This window comes from Linepithema humile, chromosome 2 (assembly GCF_040581485.1).
Source record: "Linepithema humile isolate Giens D197 chromosome 2, Lhum_UNIL_v1.0, whole genome shotgun sequence".
NCBI classification, from domain to species: Eukaryota; Metazoa; Arthropoda; class Insecta; order Hymenoptera; family Formicidae; genus Linepithema; species Linepithema humile.
This window is the reverse complement of record NC_090129.1, coordinates 25266834-25287191: the sequence shown is the minus strand read 5'-3', so window position 1 is coordinate 25287191 and position 20358 is coordinate 25266834. Positions and strand designations below refer to the sequence as shown.

At 32.0% G+C, this 20358-nt stretch overlaps 3 protein-coding genes across 5 annotated transcripts in view; 2 read left to right on the top strand and 1 right to left on the bottom strand.

Annotated features, from left to right (window-relative positions):
- Window positions 1-10337, bottom strand: part of LOC105667909 (metabotropic glutamate receptor 8-like) — a 119042-nt gene extending 108705 nt beyond the window's left edge. The window contains exon 1 of one of the 2 annotated variants that reach the window (XM_067349609.1): window positions 9363-10337. The gene's annotated coding sequence lies outside the window, so the exon portion shown is untranslated. Of the gene's footprint in view, window positions 1-5565; window positions 5825-9362 lie in introns of those variants that run through there. The other variant, XM_067349608.1, reaches the window with a different exon arrangement.
- Window positions 10338-12434: 2097 nt separating this feature from the next.
- LOC105667720 (zinc finger protein 665-like) lies at window positions 12435-16886 on the top strand. Its single transcript, XM_067349628.1, has 4 exons — window positions 12435-12757; window positions 13085-13213; window positions 13494-14896; window positions 15289-16886. Exons 1-4 carry the CDS (start codon window positions 12617-12619, stop codon window positions 15731-15733), a joined length of 2118 nt encoding a protein of 705 aa, XP_067205729.1. The 5' UTR covers window positions 12435-12616; the 3' UTR covers window positions 15734-16886.
- An 856-nt stretch (window positions 16887-17742) lies between these two features.
- Window positions 17743-20358, top strand: part of LOC105667892 (E3 ubiquitin-protein ligase RNF220-like) — a 145596-nt gene continuing 142980 nt past the window's right edge. Inside the window, exons 1-2 of one of the 2 annotated variants that reach the window (XM_067349630.1) lie at window positions 17743-18213; window positions 19943-20314. The gene's annotated coding sequence lies outside the window, so the exon portion shown is untranslated. The remainder of the gene's footprint in view (window positions 18214-19942; window positions 20315-20358) is intronic. The other variant, XM_067349632.1, reaches the window with a different exon arrangement.

Sequence of the window (20358 nt, the reverse complement as noted above, 5' to 3'; positions counted from 1 at the left end):
GCCGGATGCAAACAAAAGGAATCTCCTCCATTTTGAATTACCTATGCACTTTTTGTATATTTTGCTAATTTGCATATTAACGTGCCGAATATTCTTGCTCGACTATTTTTGACGGAATGGTTAACGATTTCGCTGAGCCAACAGTTGCAAAAACACGAAAGTTCAGAAACTGTCGAATTTAAATGCAACTATGAAACCGCGAGAATATCATTACATTTGAGCGCTTGCAGTTTATATAGAAATACAAGTTCTGCAATCGCTAATGCCGGCATGAGTGTTAAATCCACGCTACGAATTAATCCAAGCAATGATTAGCTATTATGCGCCCACCGTTGCTTCGCCAACTGTTTTGCTATTATCTATAACAATCGATATTCATGTCGCTTTAACGATCGCAGGCCTGCCTCGTCTAATTCGATATTAAAGACCGATTTATAGATGCGTAAAGCGATGGTGCATTGGATTGGCGCGAGCACAATATGTACACGCAATAATCGCGTAAAATGCATCGTTACGCACGTTAAAAGAATAATTAAATTTTCGCTTTGAATCCCATTTTGCGTGTTAATCTTTATAAAATGCTGAACGTAGAACGAAACAAGAGTGCGACGATGCAACAAATTGGAGATGCGATATTGCAAGTGGAGCGGTGACGGTCGCATAAATTTTGCGGAGATGTCGCGCGAAGAAACTCATGTCGTTACATTATTATCTGTCGCGTTACATTATGGTGTAGTACTGGGACACGAGGCACTGAAAGAAACTCCGCGCCTCTCTATCTCTTCAGGAGGAGTTATTTCGGGAGATAGTTTGCGTACATGTGCTTTTGCGTGACGTACATACTGGTGTGCAGTGCGCGAATTTATGCGAATTGCTTGCTCGTGCACTGTCCAACCTTGAAGATAAATTTGCACATTCCAATACAAACTAAAATCTACGATCGCGATCGTGCGTTTTCAACGTATCACTATTATTCTGTACAACCAAGCGCGACGGAAAAATTCCAATCAATCATTGCCCAACTTTGACATTTAAAGGACACGGTTGATATATATGTATATGTGTGAATTTTAAGTATTACTTCAAATACGCTGGGAAATAAACAAATTTTTATGTTAATTTTTCAGTAATATTAGAGGCAAAACTTGTAAATTTTATGCCATTTTATCGAGTCTTAAAACTGTTTAATTTTATTTCGGATAAAATTTGTAAACACTTTAAAACTTTAAAATAAAATATTTTATATAGAATTTATACAATTAACACATCGAGAAGTATAATACTAAACTATACTTTAAAATAATTATTATTAAAAAAATATTAATTTAAATACTTATATATTATGAATTGTAGATATTCGAAGTATTGACGTGAAATTATGTTTGAAATGGATCTTATAAATTTTGGATCGTATTTGAAGTAATTTTCATTTTAATCCACTTGGGTGTAAACCCATCATTTTCCTCACCACTGGCTCGACTGCTCCAATATGAGATCGCTGATCCGAAGGGAAGGCGAGTGGAATCGCAAAGCGAATTCTCTCACGGCAATCGCTAAGTGGTTTAGCGGAGATTTAACTCGGCCTTCGACCTCATCTCGTTTCAAGTCCACGATCGTACCGAATGATAGCCGTTCCAAAGATTAACATTGTCCTGATCAAAATTTACCGGACCGATACCGGAATTGGCAACTTCCATGCATCTTCATAAAACCGGTAAATGTCTCTCCAAAGTCTCCCTATCGAATTCGTACAGCGCGAGGCTTCCCTCGGCAACGATGCATCTCTTTCCAAAGGCTGCTTTACTATTCTATCTTATTACTCTGCACAACGTTCGCGACGTAATGGCTGTTCTCGCACAGCTCGTTAATTATATAAAACTACTATTTCTTTTTCCACACTATCAAAAGTTCAAGAATATTTATAGAAATTACGGAATCAATGGAATAGTAAACAAATATTAAATTTTTACTTTCTCATCGCGTTATTTAAGTTAAATTATTACGCCTCGCGTATATTAATGTTACAATTGTGAAAACAAAATATGCCAATAGAAGTACGTCAAATGTAAAAAAATATAAATAACTTAAGAGAATTTTTACACACGTGCAACAAGAATTTTAAACCAGACTTCTTAATCCTGTGCAAAATATAAATACGCAAAATAAATTTGTTTCTATTTAACAGTATTACGCTAAAACTAAGCTAAAAATATTTGCATTTATATTGTGTTTTTACGTGAAATTTTATCACGAAATTTTTACGTGATGAATCAACCATTATAGCATGCATGTTTGGCAAAGTCATAAATAATTTTCGGCGTGGATGGGCGTAGCGACTTATGGTTACTCAGGCATATTTCTCCCGCCGCGCATTACTGTTGCATATGCGATGTTAGTATCTGTCGTATACAATAAATTTCTGCATACTCCAAGCTGCACAATGCATACATATGACAAAAGTCATCAAAATCTGATAACATAAATTTTTTTATATATTTTGTTTACGCAGATGTATTAACATTAGAATAAATAAATAAAGAAGCTTTTTATCACAATTACGCATGAGCTATCTAATTTAATTTTGATATAAGTCAATATAAAAAATTTTATCAAATAAGATAAGGCGTGTACATAAATACATTTCTCTACATTCATTATTTATTTAAACAATATGATTCATTTCTAATTAATTTTTTTCTAATAGTAGTTTAATTTAATTAATAAACTTTTTTATCAAGAAATTTTTGAACACTATAAAATGGATACTTTATATACAAATATTGGAGTTGAATATTAAGAGTTGTGGAAAAAGTTAAAATTTTTGCTAAATATAAATCAATTGCATGTTTCCAAGTAATCTGTAGAAGATGCACGTTTCGCAAAGTCAATTTATGTAGTTCACGTATATCGCATAAAATGCACTTTCTTTAAAATATCGGCGTCTACAGGTCTTACTATTTCAATGACTTATTCTGCTAAACAGACACTCTGTATGTATTGAATCTTGTGTTGTATTAAAAAGTTCGAGGAAGAAATGCGTTGAAATTTTTGCCAAGTATAAATCAATTGCATATTCCCAAGCAATCCGTAGGAAATACATGATTTCTTATGCTCACGTATATCGCATAAAGCGTACTTTATTTAGAATATCGACGCTTTCAGGTCTTCCCATTTCAATGAATTATGCTTACCTCCATGAAGTATATAAATTATAAACGTTCCAAGTGCTTGATGGAAACCAAGCTTCGACGTTATCGATTCGATCGCGATTGTTTCAATTACATTTTCTCGTAGACGCAACAGCGCTACTAGTGCAAGGGCAGAGCGCAAAGGCAGATTACTATCAATTTCCTGAGATGTTTTCTCCTTGAATATCATATCGCGAAATGCACAAAGGGATATTAAATTGGCACCTGTCAGCGTGCATTTAGACGTGTCGTTGTATCAAGGAAGGGCACATACATGCATGTCGCATGCAATAGTTGGAATTCATGGCAAGCTGAATTGCATGCTGACGAAAGTTCTAAAATTAGCAACTAGCGCAATCGTCCGTTAGAAACGTAAGCAAGAACGATTTTCCTCTCGTTTTATTAATTATTCGTCATTTTAATTTAATTATTATCTTTTAGATTTTTTAAACTTTATCAAAAATGATGTTAGCATAAACATTTTAGAAAATACACGGATCTTCTGAATTAAGGCTCTAACTTTTCTCGACTCTCGTAATCAATAAACTCAATTCGAAGGAAAACAAAACGCCATTAAACCATTTTTGCAATGCGATGCTTTCTCATGCAATTGATATCCTGCAACGATATTTTACCGCTTACTGATAGTTTCTCGATAAACAAAGCTTCCTTCGTTTATGCGCGATCCACTTTTGTTTTTTAGCTAAAATCTATAGCAAAAATACTGCTCAAGTTCATCGAGATGTTGCGATGTTTATGCCGAGGCGGATTGCGAAAATAAAATACGCTGACTTCCTCCGCGATTTCATCAGATCAAATAAGATTTTAGCTCTTAAATCTCGCCATTATATCATTCGCAAGAATGATAGGAAAATATTGAGATATCTATTTGACTTTCAACGAATATTTTTAACTTAGAACGAATGACTTCAAACTATAAATCTATCAAAGAGACTATGACCTAAATTCGAGTAAAGGAATAAATTTATTTCATGGATGTCATTTATCATTTAAAGCTGGAAATACAGAATACATACGGAATCACAGAAACGAATCTCTCTCTCTTCAACCAATAGCCACGCGCCACCGGACGTTCCGCATGACGAATTTATTCGAAAAAGTTGGCGAATGCAAGCGATATCAACACAACCGACATCGCGGTTAATACGTTAAGCATCGCGGAAGCTGGTGCGCGTATCGCGACAAAACGAGGAGCGAGCACTACGTCCTCGCATTTACTGCACCAGGCAGCGGCGACATCAACGAGATACAAACGCCCGCGCCAAATGCACCATCATCCCTATCCACTCTCTAGTTTCCCCGGCTAGAATAGAGAGAGACTGCTCCGACATCCTATTTCCTTGAATCTCTCAGCGACGCAACCAACAAAAATGGAGAAAAAGTTAAATCTCTTTACTGCATAACAACGTGATCTCGTATTAAGCTGAAGGATAGTCTGCGTGAAAGTAAGAGTTTAATTGTGTTTTAATTAACCAAGTTAATTCATTAGAAACTGCTGTTCTTGCAAATACAAGAAGTTTGTAACAGTTAAATGTATGCTAGAAATGAGAAATTTTCCGTATTCAGCGTATAAATGTTTAGATGACATGGTTCTTTGAATAATTTTAATGGAATTAAATAAAATATTTAATATTCATTTCTGTATCAATACATAGTGATTTCCTGAAGAACAAAACATATTTAAAATAGTATGTCTTGTCTTAATTATAAAATATTTTCGTTTGTTTAAACGTTAGTCAAATCATTAATTTTTATTTAAAAAATAAATAAATTCGGCTAATTAACTATTAAATTAGGTTTCACATAAAATATCCAACTAACAAAGTGATTCATCATACAGCAACATAAAACTATTATTCCGCCATCGAACAACTTCATTCATCGCTTGACAAATAAGAAAGAATAACAAAATCGACATCTAGCATCAAAAAAACGACAATACAAAAAGAAGATCCATCCATCGAGCAGCAATGAAAAGAAGAACAGCGGCATCATCCACCATAAGAGAACAAAAGAAGAAATATTCATCGCGCAAAACACAACAGCCAAAGACAGCTTCCGTCCAAGGTTTACCAATCAAGTAGTCGCATATCCGCTATCGAACACCGAAAAGCGATCGCGCTCCGTTTCCGTCCACGATCCCACTATTTAGCAACGCAAAAGAAGAGAGAAACATCACCATAAGAGTCCGCGTACACTATTAAATAACACACATATAGGGCACATCCACATGCCGCGCAGAGGGGGGGTTCCGCGGAGAGTAATCCCGAGGAGCCGCCACCGCCACGTCCGCGCAACAACGAGCAGAACTACTGCTCGTTCGTAATGCTGTCGTTCTCTTTTTATGCCAACGTACGCTGGTCGTCCAGAAGCAACGTCGTTGCTGACGTCGGCGACGCTGCTTGGCTTATCACGGTAGCGGGAGGGTAAGGGGGAGGAAAAGAGGAGCTCTTCTCGGCCGCTCGCTCTCTCTTTCTCTCTCTTTATCTCTCTCGCTCTCAGTCGAGACCGGAGAGCATCATGACGGGAGTATCGTCCTCGAAGGGAGCTATCCGTGACGACGCGTAACAACGTCCGCGGCACCGGTACCGCGGGGCAGACTGAAATCGGTGCGAGCGGCGTTCAGTCTCTTATAGGAGGCATCGAAGCGCAGGCGCTGTCAACGGGGGTGGTTGCCGGTTGCCCGAGAAGGATGGACCGTGTTTCGAAAAGAGAGGCTTTCCGTCGTCGTCGATCCACCCCTACGAAGATCGATCGACTTTTCATCGACGCCCGTCGAAACGCGGACGACGATGGAACGTCGTCATCGTCGTCGGTTGTGGTTAATCCATAATTCAAATTAAATAGTATATACAAAGCGGAACGGAGTTGACGTAATTCGTAAGAAATAGAAAAGAGCGCAATTAAATGGAGCCAATCTGCGAGTACAATTAGGCTAAAAGAAGAAAATTGTGACACACTAATGGGCTATTGATGTATGTTGATTTTGCCCTTTCTGAAAAGCACGAGTCATATATCACATTGTACGAAGAGATGTCAAAAAGACGAAAAATTAGATCTGAAAGAAATGATTTATCTGTATAGAGATAAATTTATCATTTATCTACGTAAATGTAATTTTCGTAAAAATAGACGTGTTTTATCCAACTGATTCATCCAACACTTTGAATCATTTTGTCTGGACTATTTCAAATAATTTCATCATAATTTTTAACATTATGAGAAATTTGTAAAATTTGTAAAATTTTCAGGTATAAAAACATTTGTGAAATCCAACTATAATTCTGAATTTTTCGGTAGATTGCAGTAGGCTGCACAACTCTCTTTCAAAGTCTATCAAAGTTCAGAGAATTATCGCGGATAGAATTTTAGCGCTAAAACTTGTCAGACCCAAAGCTAATGAAATAAAATGGATTTTACAGGAAGTGTTGACAAACATTTCGCGGATGTATATACGATAATATGCGATGTACGACGATACCGGGCAGAGTAAGTAATTTAAGGGCCAACATGTGAATATATAATTTAGCGCGCGTAAACCGCACCAGTGTAATCCGGAAGACTTCGGCTGCACTCCGTGCAATATGCGCTTGCAATAAACGGCGCGTGCATAGCTTGTTTACTATCTACTACCGGCTTAACCGTCACCACATGTTTTGTGTTCGAGCGTTAGTAAGTTTAACGCGACTTACGCGAAAATTATCAGATTTCTCGTGGGAGTTGATTAAATAGATTAATTATTATTTAATCGGATAAATTATTTAGTAACGAAGATATGTATTATTCAGATACGTACAACAATATGTATAACAATATCGATTAATTCGACATTGAACATCGTAATAACATATGCTATATTGATTATTCGATTATTTGTGGTTGATATTTTGTTATTATATATAACTCGAAAATTTAGTACTGTTATTACTTCTTTCTGTTATTATACACGGAGAAAATTTTATATAAGAAATTACCGTAAAGAAATTATAAAATTTTTTTTATGTTTTTCACATAATAACCATAGTATTTAAACTTATAATTCCTCTTATGGTCCGCAGCTGCTGCTGGTATCATAGTAATTTTTTATATAAAATTATTATGATAGTAATTTTTTATATAAAATTACTATGATACGGCAGTAGCTGCGAACCATAAGAGGAATTATAAGTTTAAATACTATGGTCATTATGTGAAAAACATAGTAAAAACTTTTATAATTCTTTCGTGGCCCGCAATTACTGCCGTACATAATAATTTTTGATATAAAATTTTCTCCGTGTAGAATTATAAACATACGTATTTTGAGCAATTTGTTCAATTTGTTCATATTAGTTATGATCATTTATGATTAGATTAAATAATCAACGAGAAAAAAAGAATTACGGAATTATAATATTTGCAAAAACGTTTGGCTAATAGCAAAAATAATGTGCAGAATATATCAAGCTAAAGTCGTGCCTCAAAATGAATGCCTTGGTATGTATTTAATTATTATTATCTCATAGTTATAAAATCGGATCGCTAACTCAGCTAGCTTTTGCAAGAAAATGTTCGCTGTGCAGAAAACTCATTATATTGATCTGTTAGAACCGTGCGCATAGTCTAAATACCTTCGTGTAAGGTATCAATTCGGCATAATGAAACTATAATGCACGGAGAGTTAGAGTAATCCATAATTCTCTTCACCCTGTTATCCCGTGAAATCTTTACAAGCCGTTTTAGTACGCGAAGAATTTAACGCGGGTCAATTAATTCAACGTTTACTTAAAGAGATGTACATGCTGCATAAGAAATTACCCTCTTTCTCTCTATAATTTACCCTTTGATATATCACTATTGTACCATCTTCATTTTAATAAATTATTAAAATATATACTAAGCATGACATAATTAGCATTAATTTTACTTTAACGGTAACTGATAATATCTTTCCAAATGCTTAAAAAATAATACTTTTTTGTGAAATACATATAAATACTATATTAAAATACTTTTTATATTATTTAAAATGTTGATGACAATTAATAGATATAATTGCTTATTCGTGAATATTTCATATTTTATATATGCAAAACATTCGCAGAGATAAAAACGGAATTAAGCATGAACGACTTGGTTGTATCGCGAACAAACTCATACTTCACTTAAGAAACACAGCATGTACAAGTAGAGAGACAAATCGTTTACGATGCGAAGTTCGCGTTCGCTGTAGATGTCCATTATAAACTGCAGCCAGTGCGAACGACACGGACTGGAACTCAATGCAAAATAAACCCGGTTTTCTTCGCCGAACTTCGCACACGGTAAGCGGCCAAGAACTCATTTCATATCTGCCTTATCGTTCGAATATATCTCCGTTATCATACTGCATCTGACGCTAGTCTACATTGTCGAAAGTTACTTTCCTATTTAATCTTTGACTTCGACATCATTTTCACAATGAGGACAAACTGGAAAATGAGAGTTGTTAAATCCTAAAACTAGAATATTAATCTTGAATGTTGATCTTAAAACAGATTATTAATAATATTTAATATAAAAAATAAATTTGTTAACATAATAATCACGAGCGAAAACTATTAGATTTGTAATATTATATTTTATACTAGTAACTAGTTCATTATTTCACTTTTTGTATATCTTATAATTTTATAAGACTACTGTTGTACAGTACTTTTTATTATATGATGTACAAAAAGCAAAAGAATAAATTAGTTGTTAATATAAAGTATAATAGCACAAATTCAAAGATTTTTGCTCGTGATTATTATATTAAAAAATTTATTTTCGTATTAAACATCATTAATGATCTGTGTTTTAAGGTTCAACAAAGCTGCATCTCAATTTCTAGTTTATCCTCATTGCGAAAATGATATCAAAGTTTAAGTAAAAAAAATAACTTTTGGCAATAAAACTAATTTTATGATATAATAATAAAAAATTATAACTTACTATTATTACTATTTTTAGTTATTTATTACACGTAATTAAAATAATTAATATGTAATTCTTAGAGCAATAATGTGTTGCAGCTTTTCGTAAATTTGTAAGTAAAACTCACAATTGCTCTTAATAAATATTTATAAAATAAACATCGTGTATATTATAAATAAATAATCAATTATAATAGATATAATAAATGCATTCACTCACCAACACAACTGCTCCATTTTTGCTGTATTCACTGCGTTGTCAGCGTTTTCTGAAAAGAATTTGAATATTAATTATGACTAACTATATTATTCCTTTCTTTATGAAGGTATAACTTTGGTTTAATTTTGTAACTATATTATCTGTGCATATTTCTTCATAAAATTAATATAACGATCTATACTTCTACTTTATATTCAAATGCTTATATTTTATGCACTAATTCATACAATATCTTTTACTATTAAAAAAAAATAAAATAAAAAGAATAATACATAAACTATAACAATTTTTTATAAATATATTTATTAAATACTATAAAAATAATTTACATTGTTGGTATAGAAAATTGTGTTTTAAAAATCTCCAACAAATAATCTAAAGATTGCAATGATGTAGCAGCTATGAAATAATAATATCAAATCAGCATATTAAATAAATTTTAGTGTCATGCAAATAAATAAATTACGGTAAAACTGTGAGAATAAATGCAAAGTATTAAATAAAAATATTAAGAAAATAAAAAAATTATTTTACTTGCTATCTTTTGATAGATGCATTTCCTTTGGTTGTTTCGACTGATACGCATTACAAAGTAAACGGAAAACGCAGATAATCACATTCACGCAGATAATAATAATAATGCGATATCATAGTCGCCGGATACTTTATTAATGCACCACTCCCGATATTTATTTACGCGCATGAGTCGCTTCGGAAAGTACGGAGAAATACGGAACATCGAGCAACCCAGTTAATCGATTGGGAAATCTTGTACTAATTAACCGTACTAATTGACGGTGTAATGCTTGCTTCATTTATTATATCCGATACTTCATCCTACTATGCATAAATTAAAAACAAAAAAACCAAATAATAAAATACTGAATAAAAAACAAAAAATTACGAAAGTATGGTTTACTAGTGATTGTGTAACAATTTGCATACTATCGCAATATTCTTTAACATATCTGATGTCCGCGGAACTTTGAATATAACGAATATAAAATATCATAAATCATGCGAGATTTTAAATTTGGAACATGAAGAATATATATAATGTTCATATGTAAAGACCGTTGAAAGATGTAATCGCAATCAATCGCAATTTGCAAGTCAACGTCATAATTCATAGATGTATTATAATTCCGGTAATTGCTCCATACCATTTGATAATTTGCATATTTAACGCATAAGCGAATTATATTTGAAAATTTAATAGGTGATATCGAATAATGCACTCATTTTTGATGAGAACGGCAATTAGGACTACAATAATCATGTATCGTATATCACGTTTCATTTGCTATTACTCATTCATTCATGAGTTATGTATTTATCAAGTTGCATAAAGAATCGTATTGCCGTTAATGACATTACAGCTCGCATGATGTTCCGCTCCGATACTTTCAGTATTTACCTGCTTTACAAACACGGATATCGAACGACGGTTAATCAAGATCGTTCCCAGTTAACACAGCAACACATGGCCAAACACTTTATTTTACATTCCCGACACTCGTACGCGCACATTCAAAAAACTACGAGTAGCTATTTATTTCACCGTTGCATCGACACAAAATATGACAACTCGTACAAAAATGGCGTCAGAGATGCGTGAATCGATTTCAATCAAGAACACGTTAATCATGTCAATTCGCGGCAATTACTGTGATGCAGCGTTTTCCTCGGCACTCCCGATAATCGCGTGCACGTGTGATTCGCCTTCTACCTGCTTCTAAAATCAGCAGATAAACGATAAACTCGGAACAGCTAATTGCTTCGATCGTCAACCTGTCATTTGCCGTGCACTAACAGAAGAGCATCGGTATGAACGTAGCTATTGCAGCGCGCCAACATTATTGATACATTCAATTCTTTTACGATACTGATCTTCCGAACTAACTTTAATTTTCATAAGATCTAACCTCGAAATGAAAACGCATAATATATTCGCATTCAAATAAATATGTTGCAAAAACTTGAAGGTTTTGCATATAAAACGACAAACTAAAGATAATAATTGTAGCTTTCTAACAATATTTCCTTTCATACATAAGACGCGGCGGAATTAAGAAATGACAAACTTTAATGTTTTTTTGTTACTCAAATATTGGAAAAAATATAATTTATATAACTATAAAATTTTAAGACAAATATATATACATACTTGATGATAATTATACATCAGTTGTATTTTCGAAGACGATCTTGATCAATACCAATGTAAATTGCTACTTTCACTCGAAACCGCGACTTTGATGATTGTGCGTACGTAATATTTAATGTGTTACAATGAACGTTCAACATTTTATGAAAATATTTGCAATAATTTTTATGCGCGAGATGCACTTTTATAATTATTCTCTGTTTTACACCAAATTTTATCATATCGTAACTATTTTAGAGAGCATATTCACATCCACATATTCCTTTCATATACGTTTAGGAAACGTAATGAAGTGGTTGCATTTTGTTTCAACGCTTACGCACTGTGAGCGCTCACGCTTATAAGCGCTATTTTCAATTATTTCTTTGTTTGTAAGCGCTAATACGATGTTTACAAGAACTGTTTCTTTTGACCTTAGTAAGCAAATGTAAGCAATATCAAAACATCAGGAAGAAAATTTAATTATAGTATTTACAACACCAATGAAGATTATAATCTTTATTAAAAAAATATAGTTAGATTGTGTTGACGTACTCTCAGTTGGTTTTTGAACGGCGTTTTGGGAGATTGGGTGATCACGGGTGTAGTTTCTGAACGCAATTAAGTAAAGCCCGTATCAGACTACGCATTGAAGATTGAAAATTGAAGATTAAAGATTTAAATTTGACCAATCAAAACAAAAGGAGCTAAAAGTTCTTTGTCCTGATTGGTCAAGTTTCAATTTTCAATGTGTAGTCTGATATGGGCATAAGGGATGTGACAACATCACCTTCGTTACTGGTCGGTAAGAAAGAGTAGAGACAGAAATAGTATGTCTGCTCTTTTCTAATGTCCGAAGCTAGCCGAAGCGCAGCTTACATGTATGGCATCATGTGGCTTGCGCATGTGTGCGATATTCCCTCCACTCATCCTGCTTGCTTCTTGCGTCTCAAATTTGGCATCACTGACAACTGACAAGCTGTGAATCCAAGCAGAGCTTGACTGTTCCACCGCGAAATGTAAAACATATACATTGCGTGAAAATCACGTAATATCTTCTTACGTTTATCGTTGTTTTGTTTTTCTAAAGTTTCGATTTATCAGTATTATGAGCTCCGAAATCAGTTCTTTCACAAATAAATGCCGTACGTGTATGAAAGAAGGCAGCGAGATGCTGCCCATGTACGACGAACAGGTTATTAGTGTGATTAATTTACCATACAAACTTGTGGAACTCACGTCCATTCAGGTAAATAAATAGCTTCTTTATTTTAGATTATCGCGATTTTACAATGCAGTAATTTATGCAAGAAAATACGAAAATGCGTACTTAACCTATACACGTAACCTTTAGTTATCTTTTAGGAAAACTAAAGCAAATAGCTAATCATACTCACAAACGGCATAATTAATCAATTTTCAATTATTACATTATAATTGATAATTACTGGTTAATAACTAATTGTTTTAGTATGCATTAAGAAATAATAAAATTTAACTTATCTTACAAAACTAAAAGTAAAAATGATTAAATTGCTACAAACAGCAATATACTAATTTTAACTTTTATCAACAGATTGACAAATTTGATGGATTGCCTAGTATGCTCTGTCGCAAGTGTGTTTACCATATTGATGCTTTGTATAACTTCAAACTGCAAGTACAAGAGTCAGATAAGAAATTTAGGATGATGCTTGAAAATCAAGTATGCATTATTAAGATATATATATAAGAATAATAGAAATTAATAATTATATTAATTTGATCTTAGTTTGTAATCAATTATCTGAATGTGTTAAATGAGTTATACATGTAAATTTATAGATATTGAATATGATTAATGTCATATAGCAAGATTAACAGATAAGAATTATTAATGCCCCAAAGATGATTTGTTATATATTTTGTTTGATTATCCTTGTTTTTCTATAATAACAGAGTATTAGTGTCTTAAAGAATATTAAAGAGTTTATTTTTTCTTTCAGAAAATAAAATTAATTGATGAGAGTAATGAAGATAATACTATGCAAGTAAATGAATCCTTGGAATTGGTAAATAATATGAAATTTGAACACAGTGCTGATACTTTTGAAAATACAGAAGTTGAAATAGAAAATAAAATAGTTAAAGAGGAACAACAAGATGACTTTGATACATGTCAATTGGTAAAAGAAAACAGAGATGAGGAGAAGAGTAACTTACAATTAAATGATCTTTATAATTTTATACAAAAAGCTAGCGAGGACCAAACAGATATTGATTTTGAAAAGTCCAGAATGCCAAAGGAAATTTCAAAAATACTCGAATCACAAGATATAACAATATTGTATATACCAAATCCTACAAACGAGCCTATTACAGAAAACATGTTAGCATCTGCGCAGGAATATGAAGAAATCGATAATACTGATAATATATTTGTTCCTGTAGTGGAAATCTTATCTAAACAGGAAAACAAAGAAACTTTAAGCAATACATGTGTTGCCAATCAAGTGAAATGTTCAGAAAATGCCAATGTGACAGAAAGTAATAAACGTGCTTATTGGAAATACAAGGATGACAATATAATACAGAAGAAAGATAAAAAAATCAAGTGCAACGAGAACATTTCGACTGACGAACAATCAACAAAAGCAGATGACAGCGATGAGTGTGACTCTGATTATTACATTGATGCTAAAGACAATGTATTAGGCAGTGTAAACGATGCAGTCACACGGATAAAGGAGGTAAAGCAGGACAATGGGATCGAATACCAATGCACATTGTGTCTACAGAATTTCGATCAATTAACAAGTGCATTGCTGCACACTGTTGATAATCATGTGCCTAGCAGTGGTCCATTCTTTTGTGTGGTCTGTGAAAAGGATTGCGAAAGCTATCGGGAGCTACGAGCACATGTGAAAACGCACACCGGTGAGTTTCCATATAATTGCTTCATCTGTAAAAAGGCGTATACCAAAAAGAGGTATCTGAAGAGACACATGGTATGCCACTCCGAATTTCCACGGCATCGCTGCGCCAAATGCGGCCGTCGTTTCAAAACCAGATCAGAACTGGAATCTCATGCAACAATACATCTACAGGATGTGCCCTTTATCTGCAATCAGTGTTCGCGTGTATTCAATCACAAAGGTAATTACAAACGGCATCTGATTAGTCATTTAGATCCTCAAGGCCTACAACTACCCAAGTATCCATGCAAGTATTGCGGCAAACGTTTTCCCAACAATCGTACATTGGAAACACATATGCGGGTACACACTGGTGAAAAACCTTTCATCTGTGAGCTTTGCAAAAAATCGTTCTCACAAAAGGGCAATCTTCTGAACCATATGAAAATACATTCAAATCCACGCAATTATACATGTGAGACTTGTGGCAAAAGGTTTGTAGCACAAGTATTTCTTATTTATTATAAATAGGCAAACTCAAAAAATAGAATATGATGTAAATAATAGAAATTAAATCATATTTTTGTTTTTTAAAAAAAGAAAATTAATAAAAATGAATAAAATTACGTTCCAAATAAGATGCAATTGAGTTAAATATTAATCCTTTTTTTTATAAAAGATTTTGATAATTGTCATAATTTAAAAGACAAAAAAATAGATAACAAAATTAATGCTAATGCACTATTCAAGTAATTTCTTTATTCTAAATAATATTTCAATATGTAAAATTTTTATGAAAAATTTAAAAATTACATCTTTTTATAACGATTCTTGTAGAATGTTAATAATAATGTTAATATTTATATTAAAACAAATTTTTTTCCAGCTTTAATCAACGTGCTACTTTGAAAGATCATGCACTATTGCATACAGGCGAAAAACCATATGTGTGTAATGTATGTGGAAAATCATTTACGGTTAGTGCGGCATTGAGAAGACATATGTTTAATCACACGGGCAGCAAGCCGTTTAAATGTGAGATTTGTGCAATGGAATTCACTGGCAGATATGACTTGCGACGACACATGCGAGTACATGAAAACCGGCCTAGAGAAAAAAGGAGAAAAAATGCTGCGTCGAAAACGAGGAATTTATTTCAAGAAGAATTGAAGGATTCTCTCTCTGTAGAGGAAGATCCTCTCGCCATAACGGAGGAACCGGATACTGAAACTGTACTTATAGAACAAGTGCTTTTACCACAGGACTTTACACAGGTAGTGCAACAAGTCGAATCAGAGAAGGAGAATGAGGATACTCTATTCCGGCTTTAATCCTACAACTTTAATCCTACATTTAATGTATAAAGTAGAGCTAATAATGTGCAGTAATAGATTATAAATAATAATTAGCAATCATTCTTACTTTGCTTGTATATATGATCACAGCCATTTTGTTTCTTTATGCTTTAGTTTAATTAAAACTGCAGATGCATAAAATTATCGCAGATGAGATAAAATTTGTAAAGATATATTTTTCACTTATATTTTCTATATAAATGATGAATACTTAAATATCTGATGGCTACATAAAAGTACGAAAGTGTTATGTTTTCAAAACAATAAACTATAAGTACTTTTTTTATATTTCTCAAATTTTCATTCAACTTTAATGTCAATAGAATTATAATTAAATTGTAATTATAATTTTATTAATAATTAAAATAATAATCAGAAATTATGAAATAAAATAGTTATTTGTTACAAAAATATAATTATTATTTTTGTTATATTTTCGGAAATATCCTATATCATCTTTTTATTTTTTTTAAATACGTAATTTTTAAACATTTGAGAATTAATCACAATTGTGTGAATAAATAATTGAAATCTATTGTAATAATAAATTATGATAAAAGTAAAGAATATAATATTTGAGTGTCGAAGGCAGTTATAAAAACATACAAAAATTGACAAACAGCGTGATCATGCTTCTGTTCATATCGAAAAATGTCAATAAGCACTATACTTGTACTGCAATGTAGGTTTAGTTGTAGTTTTTGACATGAAAAAGCAAAAGTGCGATCGTACTTTTTAGAACTAAAACTGTTAATGAAGAAGAAAGATTACAAAGTATTTTCTCTTTTGATATAATCATTTTATAACATATTCATATCGTGTCACAGCATTATAGTATAATCTTTTAATTTTGTTTATTATTTTTATGAATTATCAAATATAATGTACATTAAGAGTTTCCGTTACGAAACTTTTAATTATATAAAAATATCGTGATGATATTTATCACTTAAGAACATGTGTGTGTGCAACTCAAAAGAAATTCATTTTAATCAGAGATAAGAAAACAGTTATAACTTATTGCGCTAGAATAAACTCTACATGTATGTATTTATTTATTAGTAATCAGATATTTAAATCCCAAATGTATAGTTGTTAAATATACATCATTACATTTATTATCATTAAATGTGTGGCTTATTAATTTCCCATAATATAGTTAAAAATTGTATTTTTACAATATCTATTTCATTTTACAATATAGTGAGATCATATATACAATAATACAATATAGTGAGTAATTTGCATTAATATTATTAATATTATTATTAATATTATTAATATTATTATTAATGATGATTTTTATGATACTTTTACATAAATGCTTAATATATTATAAAAAAAGACACCAACAACAGTTTAAATATACATATAATATAGTACTGTTCTTATAAAAAAATAATAGCGCTTATAAGCATGAGCGCTCACAATGCGTAAGCGTCGAAACAGAATGCAACCATATTCATTACGTTTCCTAAACGTATATGAAACGAATATGTGCATGTGAATATGCTCTCTGAGATATGATAAAATTCGGTGTAAAACAGAGAATAATTATAAAAGTGAATCTCGCGCATAAAAATTATTGCAAATATTTTCATAAAGTATCGAACGTTCATTGTAACACATTAAATATTACCTACGCACAATCATCAAAGTCGCGGTTTCGAGTGAAAGTAGCAATTTACATTGGTATTGATCAATATCGTCTTCGAAAATACAACTGATGTATAATTATCATCAAGTATGTATATATATTTGTCTTAAAATTTTATAGTTATATAAATTATACTTTTTCCAATATTTGAGTAACAAAAAAACATTAAAGTTTGTCATTTCTTAATTCCGCAGCATCTTATGTATGAAAGAAAATATTGTTAGAAAGCTACAATTATTATCTTTAGTTTCCCGTTTTATATGCAAAACCTTCAAGTTTTTGCAACATATTTATTTGAATGCGAATATATTATGCGTTTTTATTTCGAGGTTAGATCTTATGAAAATTAAAGTTAGTTCGGAAGATCAGTATCGTAAAAGAATTGAATGTATCAATAATGTTGGCGCGCTGCAATAGCTACGTTCATACTGATGCTCTTCTGTTAGTGCACGGCAAATGGCAGGTTGACGATCGAAGCAATTAGCTGCTCCCGGTTTATCGTTTATCTGCTGGTTTTAAAAACAGGTGGAAAGTGAATCACACGTGTACGCGATTATCGGGAGTACCGAGGAAAACGCTGCATCACAGTAATTGCCGCGAATTGACATGATTAACGTGTTCTTGGTTGAAATCGATTCTCTGACGCAATTTTTGTACGAGTTGTCATAATTTGTGACGTTGTGACGGTTGAAATAAATAGCTACTCGTAGTTTTTCGAATGTGCGTGTATTGGGAATGCCAAATAAAGTGTTTGGCCAAGTGTCGCTGTTAACTGGGATGATCTCGATGACAGGTTTATGTATGTAATTATTAATAGATAATAGTTTTTACTTATTTTAAGATTATATATGTTTGTTTCAGTAATAATGGCGGGTAAATTTTTTTAAATGCATCATAAAATAATCAATTCTATAACCAAATGATAAAAAACTTTTACTACTTCCGCTTTATGGTCACAGAGAGCGCCACAAATGCTATTTTGAGATTTTGCTTTTCATTATCATTAGAGAATCAAGATTTATTCAAATAATAATTAATAAATGTGTTTATATGATTATTTTTTTAGTACATGGTTGACACATTAAGAAGAAAAATCTTTCTTCTTTAAACAGATTTTTTAAAATAGTACTCTATCAAACTATTATTCACAAGTTAAAAATTTTTTATATATGTCATATACAATTATATAAATATTTATTATTAGTGCTACATTAAGTGATGTACATAAATACATTATTGATAATTGGCATCACTATGTAAAATAGTTTCTGTATAAATATATTTTGTAATTATTTATAAAGAATGCTACAAAAATTGATAAATATTCTATTTTTACAATATATTTTACTGGTTTAATTTGTGTGAAAAAAGTAATAATCTATTCGTTTTTTAAATATTTGTTCTTTAAAACTGACAGTGAATAAACGAATTTTATAATTTGTAATTTCTCCGCAAGATGACGCGCTCAGTCTATCAAGCTCTAAAAGACTGAAAAACATTTTTGCTGCTTTTGTTATATTACATGGATATGAGATGAGGAACGTATAAATTTCTATATGTTAATTATTAGGCATTATTAATGGCTCAAGTTTTATTGGTGTACTGATTAATTATCGGTAGTTGTTTCAGAAACACTTCGTAGTTTCGAAATATGAATCGTCCTGAAGCCGTACGTATTTGGTAATATTAGATAGTAATTAATTTAATTAATTTCCAATGTTTGTGTAGATCTTGAATAGGTTTCACTACTGCATATACTAAAATGATTCTTTAAACATTGAATTGATTTAATTATATTTAAATTTATTGTTTGATAATTTTTTTAAACAATAGACCAATTTTTGTGCTCTTATTTTAAAATTTATTTTTTTCATGTTTAATGCAATCTATTATAGTCGTATAGATAAAACCACTTTAAAATCATACCTGATATTAATATTTGTTCTTAAGATTGAAATCTATAGATTAAATATTCATACATTTGTGAGAATATTTATAGAGACCTTATACATATTAAAGATTTTTTTTAATAAGTTTAAATAAATTATAAAATAATAATTACTATTCATTTATAGAATATTAGATACTTTGTTATATAAAATAGTAAAGTAATATGAATTCTCTATTAATGATCTCCAAATAAATATTAATAATAGTATCTAAACTCGTTCATAAATGTAGATTAAAATATGGTGTAAACAAAAACTTAGGTATGTTTTTAAGTTATTATACACAAATTATATACAAATCAGGATCTAAAATAATGTTTTTCTTTATAAAATGCGCTTCTAAACAGTAAAATAGAAAGTTTTTCTAAGTTTTATGATGAAATAAAATTAAGATTGTCATGTTTTTCAAATAAGAACGTTTCTCTAATTTTTGTTTATCCAATGATATATCATTCACTGCTAATATATGAGAATTTAGGCTATATCCAATGCTAAAGATATGCAATGTATGGGTAAAATGTAGATAAATAATAAAAAATTTTATTGAATCTAACATTTTATGTATATTTAACTTTCCAGAGAAAAACAAATAAAAAAGGAGCGATGGATCATTAATCTACAACAAACAACTGGACAATTATATCCCAATATGCATCGAAACATAGCTGGAACGAACGTTTATGAAAGCTATCGGACACAAAACAGATGTTGCCGACTGCGCGTTCCGTGCGCAATTGAGCCCCGCGGTGAGCATCGCATGTGGTTGCGCAGCACGTGATTGCGCAGGTCGCGCGTGCGCGCTATCAAGCTGCCGGCGGTCGCTACGGTGGCGCCAGTCATGGCGGCGGAAAACACACGCGCACGCCGTTACCACCGCCGCCGCCGCCGCCGGTCGGTGCTTCCACGCCTCTACCTCGCCTCCGCCACCGCCACCGATCCCGCGACTCGTGGGTAAGTACCCTCACACTCCACGCTCCAATCAGTCTGCACTCGCA